This window comes from Anomaloglossus baeobatrachus, chromosome 1, assembly GCF_048569485.1.
Source record: "Anomaloglossus baeobatrachus isolate aAnoBae1 chromosome 1, aAnoBae1.hap1, whole genome shotgun sequence".
In the NCBI taxonomy this organism is placed as follows: domain Eukaryota; kingdom Metazoa; phylum Chordata; class Amphibia; order Anura; family Aromobatidae; genus Anomaloglossus; species Anomaloglossus baeobatrachus.
The window spans coordinates 179146778-179160264 of NC_134353.1; the positions used below are offsets into that span (position 1 = coordinate 179146778).

The 13487-nt window shown below is 43.2% G+C and overlaps 1 protein-coding gene across 1 annotated transcript in view; it reads right to left on the minus strand.

Annotated features, from left to right (window-relative positions):
- Positions 1–13077, minus strand: part of LOC142292175 (uncharacterized) — a 57059-nt gene extending 43982 nt beyond the window's left edge. Inside the window, exons 1-3 of the mRNA XM_075337384.1 lie at positions 12872–13077; positions 12042–12192; positions 11674–11911 (exon numbers count right to left, since the gene is read on the minus strand). Coding sequence (XP_075193499.1) covers positions 11674–11911; positions 12042–12192; positions 12872–13058 — 576 coding nt within the window. The 5' untranslated portion in view covers positions 13059–13077. The remainder of the gene's footprint in view (positions 1–11673; positions 11912–12041; positions 12193–12871) is intronic.
- Between the last annotated feature and the right edge of the window lie 410 nt (positions 13078–13487).

A 13487-nucleotide genomic window follows, 5' to 3' on the forward strand; every position in this document is an offset into this window, starting at 1 on the left:
AACAGATACCCGACATCACTAACCCAGTCAGTAATAGAAAAAAAAAAGACAAAAAAAAAATTTATTTGAAAAAAACACTCCCCGAAACATTCCTCTTTTACCAATTTATTGAAAATAAAGAAATTCCGGTCGCTGTAATCCATTTTGGAGGTCCCACGCCGACTCTGGATCTTCTAGAATATGGGGGGCACGTTCAGGGAACGTATCCCCCATTTTCTGGAAGAGCAAGCTCTCCATGAGCAGTGTGGGTGCAGTAATCTGAGAATACTGCACTCACACTGCCCCGGTCCAACCTAGGGCAGAGTGACCTGCAGTAACCTCATTCCAGAATATGAGGGGCACGCTCACAGAACGTACCCCCCATTTTCTGGAACAGCAGCCTCTCCATGTGAGGAGTGTGGCTGCAGATCACTGCACTCACCCTCCCCCGGTCCACAGTGGAGTAGCCTGTGCAGTTGCGACGTCAGCAGGATCCCTGCTTGCAGGGATCCAGCTGACAGCCACTGTCTGCGCATGCGCCACCAGCATTGAAGAAGGAGGCGGCGATCGCGGGCCCGGAGCGGCAGACAGGTAACGTATAACCGGGGGCTTGGGGGGGGGGGTGACCTAGTGGGACCTGGGGACACCTTTCTGCCGCATGTGACGTGTCACATGCGGCAGAAAGAGCAGAATGAAGGCGGCCGCGCGCTGTGCGCCGCCATCTTCCACGCTCCGGAGGGGGGAGGGGGGTGGTGGCTCTGGAGAACCGGAGGGGGCTCCGGTGACCAGAGGGCTCCGGTGGACCGGAGGAGGGGTCAGGGGGAGGACATTTCCCTCCGATCTGAAATGTTTGATCATTTCAGATCGGAGGGAAATGACTGCAGAGCCGGCGCCGGCGGCAGTTTTCTGTGCGCTTCGGCGCCATTTTGGATGTCCGGTGGGGGTAGGGGTGGGGGTGGGGGGACTCTCCGGTACCGGGGGCTTTGGGGGCACTAGGGGGTTAGATTTCTTTCTCATCTGACATGTTTGACCATGTCAGATGAAAAAGAAATCAGTTTTACCGGCCATTTCTTTTTTTTTCATGTGTTCGTCGGTATACAGTGTATACCGCCGATCACATGATCGGGGTCCAAAAAAAACACCCCGATTCATAATCTGGGGGGTCTCAGCTACCCCCGGTAGCTGAAACCCCCGAGATTTTCGGTCGCTGGGGGGCGCTACAGGGTTTTTTCGGGCCGCCGCTTTAAAGCGGCGGAACAGATTAAGTACCCTGTTTTGCCGCCGCTTTAAGTCGTACGGCCGTCGTTATGAGGTTAATCATTAATAAAAAAAATTTGAATCATTCCTCTGTGCCTTATCTCCTTTTTTCTGCATTACTGCTATGTATACTGAACAAAAATATAAACACAACACTTTTGTTTTTGCTCTAATTTTTCATGATCTGAACTCAAAGATCTAAAGCCCGCTTTAAACGCGACAATATATCTTATGATGTGTCGGCGGGGTCACGTCGTAAGTGACGCACATCCGGCATCGTAAGGTACATTGTAGTGTGTGATAGGTACGTGCGATTGCGATTGAACGTTAAAACGTTCATCGCACATGTAGTGACCAGAAAAGCCACTACTAATGTGTGTTCTGTATTATCTATGTGATTACATTTGTGACACCTATTCCCCACCTTGGGAGGAGGTAAATTATTTAGCGCTGCGCTGCCCTGTACTGCCTTGCTTTGGTATTGCAATTGATTTGAAAGCAAGGAAGTGGCTGTTGGGGGCGGAGCTTGAGGAGGCAGTTAAAAAAAGAAAAACGGTTAGATGCGGTTGAGTTGCTGTGATGCAGCAGAAAAAAAAGACCTCCATTGAGATATGCGGGGAGTGTAATTATCACACTATTCAGAGCACCCCGTTTCTGCAACAACAGAGTACTGAAAAACGCAGTTAATCCAATTGATAGTGACATCCATCCTCCCAAGGCCGGGATAGGAAAAACGCTTGAACTAGTCCACTGTGTAAGAGATCTCTTTATTTATTGCTATGAAATGACTGTCTATTGGAAATGGAAAAAACAACTTTGATTGACTAAAGGTTGGCTACAAGATTTAAGTAAAGTTCCTCATTTACGCTTTCATAGAATCCTCAGTGTCTGTCTTCCTTCAGCGGCCTTATACCTGGCAGATATCACCACAACTCAGTCTCCGATCTCTGTTATTTTTCTCTTTATAATTTGCCACCTAACCTAGGGATTTGCTTGAGCCATCGGAGACACCGTGACCTGAACATCCTCTGAGGTAGTAGGCCCGGCTTCTCACAAGGCGGTGCGGCAAATTATACATACACGTCGTTGAATCCTGACAAATTGCACGTCGGGTTGTTCAATGTTCCCGAGGTAGCACACATCTCAGTGTGTGACGCTCCGAGAACATTGAACAGATCTTACCTGCCTCCCACGGCTCCAGCCGGCAATGCGGAAGGAAAGAGGTGGGCGGGATGTTTACGTCCCGCTCATCTCCGCCCCTCCGCTTCTATTGGCCGCCTGCCGCGTGACGTCGATGTGACGCCGAACGTCCCTCCCACTCCAGGAAGTGGATGTTCGCCGCCCACATCGGGGTCGTATGGACGGGTAAGTATGTGTGACGGGGGTTAATCGTTTGTGCGGCATGTTCAACAAATTGAACGTGCCACACATACGATGGGGGCGTTGCAAATTGCGAAATTGCAACGTGTAAAGCAGGCTTAAGACTTTTTCTATCTATACAAAAGACCTTTTTTTCTCCCGAATTCTTCACAAATTTGTCTAAATCTGTGTTAGGCCTGTTTCACATGTCAGTGAAAAACACAGACGTTTTTCACTGACGTGTTAAAAATGCAGGTGTCCCTCCATGTTCTGTGGATTCACGGCACACAAGGGTTGTCCATTTGCAATCTGTGATCCATGCTCTGCGATCCGTGATTGCACATGTTGATAAACTCACCTGTCCCTGTTCCTGCTGTCCGTGGTGCTGGAGTCCCACAATGCAGCATCTGGCTGCCACTGTCTGACCTCTGCAGCTGCTTCCGGGTCGACTGTGCATGCATAAATGAATATGCATGCCAGTAATTGGCCGGGCAGGAAGCTGAAGAGAGCAGCGGCCAGAGACAGTGTCGCTGGAGAAGGTGAGTTTAAAATGCTTTTTATTTTCAATGTCCGTGTTTTTCTGGTACGTGTTTCACGGACCACACCATAGTGCGGCCCATGGGACATCAGTGATGCCAGAAAAAAACAGACATGTCTCCGTGCAGAGCACATGGACACGAGTGTACGCCGCACGGGGACACGGTCAGTGAAAAGTCACTGATGTGTGCACAGACCCATTGATTATAATGGGTCTGCGTATGTCCGTGATTCTGGTACGTATAAAAACTAGCACATATGTATCAGAATTACTGACGTGTGAAAGCTGCCTTAGTGAGCACTTCTCTTTTGCTGAGATAATCCATCTATCTCATAAGTATGGCATATCAAGAATCTGATTAGACAGCATGATTATTGCACAGTTGTGCCTTAAGCGGGCTTTACACGCTACAACAAATCTAATGATGTGTCGGCGGGGTCACGTCATAAGTGACGCACATCCGGCATCGTTAATGTTGTTGTAGCATGTGACAGCTACGTGCGATTGCGATTGAACGTAAAACCATTCATCGCATACACGTCGTTCATTTCCTTAAAATTGCACGTCGGGTTGTTCAATGTTCCCGAGGCAGCATACATCGCAGTGTGTGACACCCCGGGAACATTGAACAGATCTTAACCTGTGTCCCGCAGCTCCCGCCGGCAATGCGGAAGGAAGGAGGTGGGCGGGATGTTTACGTCCAACTCATCTCCGCCCCTCCGCTTCTATTGGCCGGCTGCCGCATGATGTCTCTGTGACTCCAAACGTCCCTCCCACTCCAGGAAGTGGATGTTCGCCGCCCACATCGAGGTCGTATGGAAGGGTAAGTACGTGTAAAGGGAAATAATCGTTTGTGCGACACGGTCAACAAATTGACCGTGCCGCACATACGATGGGGGTGGGTACGATCGTATACGATATCGTATGTGATATCGTAAGGTGTAAAGCAGGCTTTAGGCTGGCCACTATAAAAGGCCACTTAAAATGTGCAGATTTATCACACAGCACAGTGGCACAGATGCCGCAAGTTTTGAGGCCGTGTGCACTTGACATGGTGACTGCAGGAATATCCACCAGAGCTGTTGCATGTGAATTAAATGTTTATTTCTCTACCGGTAAAATATATCTTTGTACCGTGATAGCCAGTAGAGATAAATTTTCTCTACCAAGATGTCTCCAAAGGCATTTGAGAGAATTTGTCTGTTCATCTACACAACCAAAGGCTGGGTGTTATCACATGGGTCCAGGACCTCAACATCCACCATCTTCACCTCCCTGATCATCTGAGACCAACCACCGGACAGCTGCTGCATCAATTGGTTTCTATAACCAAAGAATTTATGCTCAAACTGTCAGAAACCTCTCAGGGAAGTTCATCTGCTGCTCTTCGTCCTCTTCGAGGTCTCCACCTGACTACATATTCGACGATGTATGGCACATGGCAGAAGTGTACTCTTCACAGATGAATTCCAGTTTCCACTGTATAGGGCAGTTGGTAAATTGGCAAGTGGTGGTCACAGCAGATCCTGACTGTTTTACTGAACCCCCCGCACCCCCGAATGCCCCAATACTGTAAAACTGTACATTTTAGAGTGGCCTTTTATTGTTCAGCCCATGTAAAATAAGAGCAAAAACAAATGTGCTGCGTTTATATTTTTGTTCAGTATAGAATACCCATATAAAATGAAGGTACCTAGTCCACAATTTGGCTAATTCATGACCACCAGTGGTGACAAAGCGTAATTTTCTTTGCTGGCACCCTCAACTTAATATGTATTAAAAAATGGCTCTCCTGGGCTACAGGTCCACAAATTTAAAGGGCCCTCAGACCACGAATCCAGCGCTGATTAAAAAAAAAAAAAGTTATAGAACTTATGCAGACATTTGTGCAAATCGGCCTGATCTTGGACCGCCATGCATGGACTGGTTGCGGCTCTCCCGACCCAAAAGATGTATATGAAGCTGTCATACTCTGGTTGGGAGACCCATGGCTAGACTGCGCATTGCGGTCCGAGACTGGACCAATTTATACTGATGGTATTAGTGCTCCGTCATTCATAGAGGTATCACTACCCTATATAATGATATACTCTCTGCTGCTGTTGGTGGCGCACAAAACAATATAATTAGGGCAATCTGGCGATGTGTTTCTCTAGAGTCTTGGGCTCCGCGTGGTTGCCCAGTCTGCCTTTATAATAATCCAACTATGTATACAGTACATACCTATATTATAATAAATATGATAAAAAGCTTTGTTCTGTATTTTCAGCTTAAGCCATGGCACTTACCATTTTGCTTCCCCGTTACTCAGGAATTCCACATGATTCACTGCTGTTAAAATTAAGTGCATTTGAATAGTAAGGTCAATATTAGTTCAGCTCCACTGACATATACTGGAGATTGAACTGCTGAATGTTTAATCAGAATTCAGTTATATAAGCTTTCATAGGCCCTTAAGTGCTACTTGAACTTAAAACATGTTGAGTATGTAATGGATTTAATACATATAGCCTGCATGGTAAGAGGCATGTGCATGTTTGTCATGTGGCATACAAACGTTTCTATCAAATATTGTTTAGAAGCAAATTGCCCTATATATTATGTATCAAAATCTTGTATACTTATCCAATATCCGTACGTTACAACTTTTAAAGTTAGCAAAGTGAGATTCATACTGTGGACCGCAAAGGGCATTGTGGCAGTTTATATTGTACGTTGAGCCACTTCCTTAACTGAGCCAAGTCCATTTTATAAGTATCCACAAAACAAGTATTTCTCCATTAGTGGTCCCATACAGTTTGATACTGCTTTCTTTGTCCCCACAGTAACCATCACACAGTATGAGACTGTAACGCATTGCCTGGAACCACAGACTCAGACTGACTGTAACGGACAGGCTAGAGGAAAGCGACTCACAAAGCAGGACCCTGAGAATCCTGAAACCCTTTAACCCCATACAGTGATTTGGAATTACACAGGGCCCCGGAGATCACTACCTGTGGTAGACTGCAGTCCGATAAGAGCAGAAGTCAGGCAGGGTCAAACCAGGAAATGCAGAACAGGGACAAAATCAGACAGGCAAGGATGAAATCAGGAAACCAGGCAGAGGTCAAATCCGGACCGGGTAGCGAGGTACAAAAACGGCAGGTAGGAGGGTAGTCAGAGAACAGGCAGAGGTCAAAACACAGGAATCACTATACAGAACAGAATGGTAACCAGGAAGCATAATTAAGAACTATCTTTGGCAGTGACCAGCAGACAGAAGGGGGAATTAGAAGGGTTTGGTGTCTTCCCATTGGCTGTAGCTGAATGAGGGGCACTGCAGCCAAAATTTGGGATGCTGCCACCTGACTGCAGGCCCCCTATGCTAATGCTAGGTGGTTTCTCCCCCTGGAAAGACTTACCAGCTACCCCCGGCTCCTGTGGTATGACCTGATCGGTTATAGGTCACTGCGTTGCCCAGCTTCCGGTCTCTTTGTTCCTGGACCCGGACCTGTTTGGGCGGCCGGTGGCGTGTACCCGCTTCGGAGGGCGGTAAGAGAGCTATCAGCAGGGAGGGAGAGTTTTGCCCACGGTGCTTTAGCTGTGAGCGGCTCCCTCCCTGCTGAGGGAAAAGTGACATGTGCCGGCGAGCGGTGTTTTTAGGGAAATACCCGCCCGCCGGTCCGCCTGTGCTCGCCGTCCATCGCAAATCCCCCATCAGCAGGGAGGAAGCGTCCTACTCACAGCGCTGTTAGTTGTGAGCGGCTTCCTCCCTGCTGAGGCTCCAGCTAGGTGTGCCAGCGAGCGGCATTCTGAGTGAACTACCCGCCCGCCGGTCAGCTGGAGCCCGCCCCTCATTTTGAAAAGAGCGCGAAAGCGCTCTTTGGTTATGGTGCCGGCCGCCCGCCGTCCTGCCTCTGCCAGAGGTGGGGGCGAGTGTAGGCTGTGAGCCGGGCGGTCCCTGATGCAGCGCAGGTGGAAGCGCTGCAGCGGAGGAACCGCCGGCATTTGTGTGAATAAAAAACCCCGTTAAGTAATTAAATTATAAATAAATAAATTGAATAAATAAATTATAAATAAAAAAAAAAAAAAAAGCTGTTAGTCATGAAGGAGCTAGGGGTCATCTGGGTATCCCGGCCAGTGGGGTGAATTACGGGGTGTGGTCAGGCCTCACTCCAACTGTGCAGGGTGGGGGGGGAGGTAAGCTGTGACATGTGTATTGTTCAACCCTCACTCACTGGTATAATCCCCTACCTCCCCTTCTGTGGGTAGCGGCTTGGATCGGACTCTGTCCCCCTCCCCCCACCTGGGGATATGCACGGGCGTTGGGGCCCCGGGCGCATGAGTCACATGTAGATTTAGACCCCCCCTTTTTTCTTCAGACTAACCCCTGGTGGGGTCCCGCGGCGGGATGATGAGCATCAGGGTGTACATTGGTCTGGACAGCGGAGTGCTGTTGGAATTGGGCAGGAACATCCGGAGTCCGGCCGCCCCCCCTTTTTATTCTGCACATTATGGCAAGTACCGTTACGTGGGATTGCGGGGTGGAATAAGCTCCCGGGGGGGGGTCACGTGATGTCACCAGGCAACAGGTTTTCCTCCCTATTCAACATTATTTAAGTAAGTTATGTTTGACCGACACTATAGGTGTACTGAGGAAATCATACACCTGCCTTAATAGGCGCTATAGTAGCTGCCATTACTACCTCTTGTGGTCGGCATTCCGCAGTCTGATTGCTTTTACTGTAAAGAACCCTTCACATTTAGCTGCGGTAGGAGGAAGTAATGTTCCAGTCTTTTATAGTGACCACACACGATTTATGCAAAAAAAAAAAAAATGGAATCTCCTCCTCCATTCCTCGCAATAATCTAGTTGTCTTCTTGAACCGACTAATCTCAGAATGTCCCCCCACCGCCTTTTTTGATAAATAAAAAAAAAAAAAAAATTTGAGAAAAATTGGATCCCAGATTTTAGATGTGGCCTGTCAAGTGAGTTATAGGAGGGTTACATTATGTGGGCTCACAGGAGATCACCTCTCCCTGGTATACACTCTAAGGCTTCTGCCACACTCACGTGTAAAAAACGTACGTGTGCTGTAGTCCGTATTTTGTGTCCGTGTTCCGTATTTTCAGTCCGTTTTTCCCCTCCGTGTAGTGTCCGTATGCATATCGTGTGTCATACGTGTGTACGTGTGTGCGTATTCCTGTGCGTGAGATACGTCAGTGTGTGTTCCGTGTGCAGTCCGTTTTTTTGTGCGTGTTTAACATGTTTCACACATTGAGATAATGGTGATCAGTTGGAATTAAATGACACATAGGTGTATGTGATTAGGGCATAAATATAAGTTACCTATAAAGTGTTTCCTGCTTGTATTCTGCCTTGGAGGACCTATGTGTTGTGACAAATTATTCGCAATGCCATTATCCACGGAGGCCTTAGTGTTTTTATGTTGGATTATATCTCGTCGTTTTGGCGTTAGACGGCACATGTTGCAATATGATAATGTAAGAAGAAACAGATTGTGGGTGCATCCACTAATCATGATGCGGCCTATGCATGGTCATTTCCATACTTTATTTGTTGAGTTAAGGAATTTCCCAGACAAGTTTTTTTCATACTGCCGTTTGTCAGTTGAGAGTTTTGATTACTTACTAAATATTTTACGACCTCATTTGCAACATCAGGACACTTGGATGCGGCTTTCCATTTCCCCTGAGGAGAGATTCATGGTGACTCTGAGGTATATTGTTTAATTTAATGTTTTTGAAAATGTGTTCTGTTTCACATTGAAATGTGTAATTGATATTTCTTTATCTAATCTCAGTTTTTAAACAATGTTTGTGTTTATTTTGGTTTGGTTTTCTAGAAAAAAACATAATGCTAACTGAAATTCATTGTTTGTCTTGTGTTCATAGATTCTTGGCGACTGGTCAATCTTTTAGTGCTTTACATTTTGATTTTTTGTTGGGGAGATCAACCATTGCCGTTATAGTACGTCACACATGCGACATGATATGGCAACATTTAAAAGACCAAATGATGCCTCAGCCAAACAGAGAAGATTGGTTGAAAATCTCTAAGGGCTTCAAGGACTCTGTTGACTTTCCTAACTGCATAGGAGCTTTGGATGGCAAGCATTTCAGAGTTAAAAAGCCACCAAACTCTGGTTCACGTTATTTCAATTTTCATAAGTTTTTTTCGGTTGTTATTTTGGCATTGGTTGACACAGAATACCGTTTTATTTATGCTGACATTGGGGCCTATGGTAGTGCCTCAGATGCCCGTATTTTCCGTTCTTCAAGATTAGCCCAACGCCTGCAAGAAAATTCATTATTGATCCCACCCCCAGTTGCCCTACCTGGTACATCTGGACCGTTGGCACCATATGTGATGGTGGCAGATGCAGGATTTGCATTATCAAAACATGTTATGCGACCATATCCAAGGAGATCCATTGATGACAGGAAACAGTACTTTAATAATCGGCTAACTAAAGCAAGACGTTATGTGGAGTGTGCATTTGGTATTTTAGCTAACAAATGGCGCATTTATCACACAACTATTCAGTTGCAGCCAAACTCTGTCAAATCGGTCATCAAGGCTACCATAGTGCTTCACAATTTCTGTCGGATACATGATGGAGGAACTTATGTTGATGATGAATCTCAGATAAACCATGTTGTTAATCCAACAGGTGAACCTATGTCTCATAATTCCGTGACATCTGGCTTACAAATTCGAAAATTATTTACTGATTACTTCAATTGTTTTGATGCTAATGATAATATTGATGTTTGTTAACATTGTTATGGGTTTTTTTTTTTTAAAATGTATTATTATCACTTAGATGAAAATGTTTAATTAGTTTAAACAATCTAAGAGCTAAAAGCTTACTTGTCTTAAAGTGAAAATGCGTTAATCACAAACTTACATTTCTGTTACCAACATGGATTTCTGAATGTTGTATGTATGTGTTTGTACATTTTTATGTTAGTATCCTGATTTTTTGTTTGATAAAACTTACAAAATTAATAATGTTAATCGCCTATTTAAAAAATGCAATATTTTATATAAATTTAAAAAAGAAACAGAATCTTTAATTTGAAAACATATTTTTTTATTACGAATATGCCTATCATTCCATAAAGTAATGATGTTTTTTTTTTTTTAACAATAAAAAATTAAAATCTTGATCATCTTGTATAAACGTTTACCAAGTTAACCTTTTTTTTGTTTTTCTTGACAAATTTTTAAGATACTTAACTTCAAATAGTACACTTGCAAAAATTTTGGCATTGCTTGCAAGGTTTGAAAATTGTCAAACAATTATGTTGGTCTCATGTTGGACATTTACATAGACATAATCTTTTGAAACTTGGTTTTGTGAATAGATGACCTCATCTAGCCATCAATTTTGTGGGTTACAAATGTGTTCTTAAAACAATAAACTTATCCATGTGCTAAAACATATATGTCATCCTGCCCAAAATATAATCACAGTTTTTTTTTTTTTAATTGAAGACTCAGATTGTAAACATTTTTGGCAATCCCTTTTTTTTTGGGGTCACAATCATCATCTTTGTTTGTTGAATGTAAAGATTACCAAAAATGTGTATCATAAGTCTACAAGATCTTCTAGGGAAGTAACCTGAGTGTTGCTGAGTATGTTGTTTTGTGTGGCCTCAGAAATAGTATTAACAGAACTTGAAGCAGTTGTTTGCTGAACAACATTACTATTACTAACTACAGTAGTGTGTGGAACAGTCTGTTGCATGCTGCTTTGGGCCAACACATTGCCTGCTGTAGAGTACACCTGTGGGTCTACATGGGTAAGTGGGTATTGTGTGTGTGTATGTTGTTGACCTTGAGGATAGTTGACTGTTGTTTGTAAGTGTGGTGTAGGTAACATAGTTGAGATTGGATAATGAGGCATCATGAATGATTGTGGGTATGTTGAACCAGGAAACATGTTAGGTAAACCACCAATATTTGTGGGTTGAGTAAAGTAACTAGTACTTGGAGTGGGTTGTAAATTCATATAGTTTATGGGTTGCTGTGAGGTAGCACTTTGTACAGTGCTTAAGGCACCAGTATTGGTAGCAACATACCCTTGTCTAATTGGTGTTGGGAATAACGTACTTGAAGCAATAGAAGGTTGACCTGATTGTTGTAATACTGGATTAGTGACATTTACTGTTGCCATTGTTGTTTGTGTTGAAATGGTATTTTGAATGTCTGTTGTGTTTGGGACTGTATGTTGTTGCATAATGGTACGCCAATTTTCTATGGCCTCATAAACTTGCACTGGTTCCTGTTCTGCCTGACTAGCTGAAAGTAGGGTAAGCATAGCAGCACGTACACGTTCCTGCCTATCGGATGCAATTTTGATTAAGCTAGTAGATAAAGACCGACAAAAACGCTCGGCATCGGTTTCGGGAATTAAAGTGTTCATGATGTGAATAATGCGTGTGTCAATTATTTCCGGTAAGGATCTCATTTCCTCAGGTCGGCGAATTCTTCTTGCACGGAGAGGTTGTGGTGCAAAACGTGGAAGTACATTTGTTTGTGTTGATTGTGTTGCTGGTGTTGTTGTTTGTTGTGTTGATGAGCCTTGGGTGTTGGTTTGTGCACTGTCAGTCCCACCATCATGTGATTCAGTTGCTGCTGCTGCATCTTGTTGAATCTCTTGATTTTCACTGTCTTCTCTGCCAGGTTCTTGTTCTGATGCTGAGGTGGCTGTAGCAGAGGGGCCAGCTGTTGGTTGGTCATCAGACTCGTCGAGATTATCCTCCGTTCTAGAATCAATTAGATAACATATTACAATCTTAACATTTATATTTTAAAAAATAACTTCTGTAAAAAAAGGTGTTAGTATGAAAAAATTTCTCAAGGAACAAACTAAAAAATTTTAAAAAATAAACTTACTGTGTTACTTCTAAGATTGGTGCTAGGAAGCTTATTTGTTCATAATAAACATATCTGCGTTTGCGGCCTTGGCTGGATGAGGTTGGTATAGGGTTGTACTCCCTTCTGTACTGATCACGTGCTGACCGCCAACGTCTTTTGACCAAGTCAACTGTTGAATATAACAAAATATGTATCTTTCAACATTCTGCATAATTCTGCACACATTAATGATAATAATGTTTGCTAAATCTAATATACAATTTTAAAAAATAAAGGTGGACAAATACATTAGAGGAAAATTAATTCTTTTATATATCGTTCACTTAAAAAAATTTTGATACATTCACACATAACAAAATAATATTTCTCTTACAAAACAATTTGAAGTAATTGTGATAGAGATATTAAAAAGGTATGTTTTGTTATTAACAATATAATTTATGGTAAAAAAATGAGAAATATTATTTTATTATTTTAGGTCATGATATTGAAATGTTAGTATGAAAAAAAAAACAAACATGATTAGTAATTGTTAAACAAAAATTAGACTCATAAAACATGGAATTGAAAATCACATCACAGTTTGATCTGTTAATTAATTAACTTCATGAAGAATTATTAATCATATTCAAAATTAAGGTTTAATTTGAATTAATGAACTTTGGAAATGTTAGGTAACCTTTTGGTACATTTAACATTAGCTCAATAAATAGATTAATACATATAACAATTCTTCATAATGTTAATTCTAATTAAAAACAACATTACAATAACAAAAAATTCACAGTTTTAAATTATTAAAAAAAAAATTATATTTAAAAAAAAAAATTAAAAAAAAAAAATCTTACCATATTTAGCACGCTTTGAAGGCGAACATCTATCCCATGCATTATTGGGGTACACTTCCTCAGCAACTTGAAGCCAATGCCGGTCAACTGTCAGTCTGTCATGGTAACCATCAACACGTGTATCCCATAATGGTGGGTGAGTCTCGACAGCTGATATCAGTTTCTCCGTGTCCACCCGTGGAGCCATTATTATATTTGGAAGCAGAAATTGTGCTCAAAATAGGTCTTTCACTACACACAAACACAACTGCTTGCTTGCTCACTCCTTCTGCAAATGCAAAGTAAGTTTTGTGCAAAAAAAATATGTTAGCTACGCCACCTGAAAGTATTTGAAATTGTAACAATCTTCTAATTTAAAACACGGACACGGACCACACGGATAGCATACGGAGGCCATCCGTGTCACGTACGTGTAAACACGGACCCATAGGATGTAATGGATCCGTGAGGACGTTATGCCGGTGGAAAACGGACATGTCAGCGCTTTTTCGGCACGGTCAAACGTAGCCACGGAACGGAAACGGACGCTCCGTGCCAAAACACTGACGTGAGGCTATTTAGATCCAAATGACTGTGTCAACATAAGCACGTGTCTCCGGTACGTGTAAAAAATGCC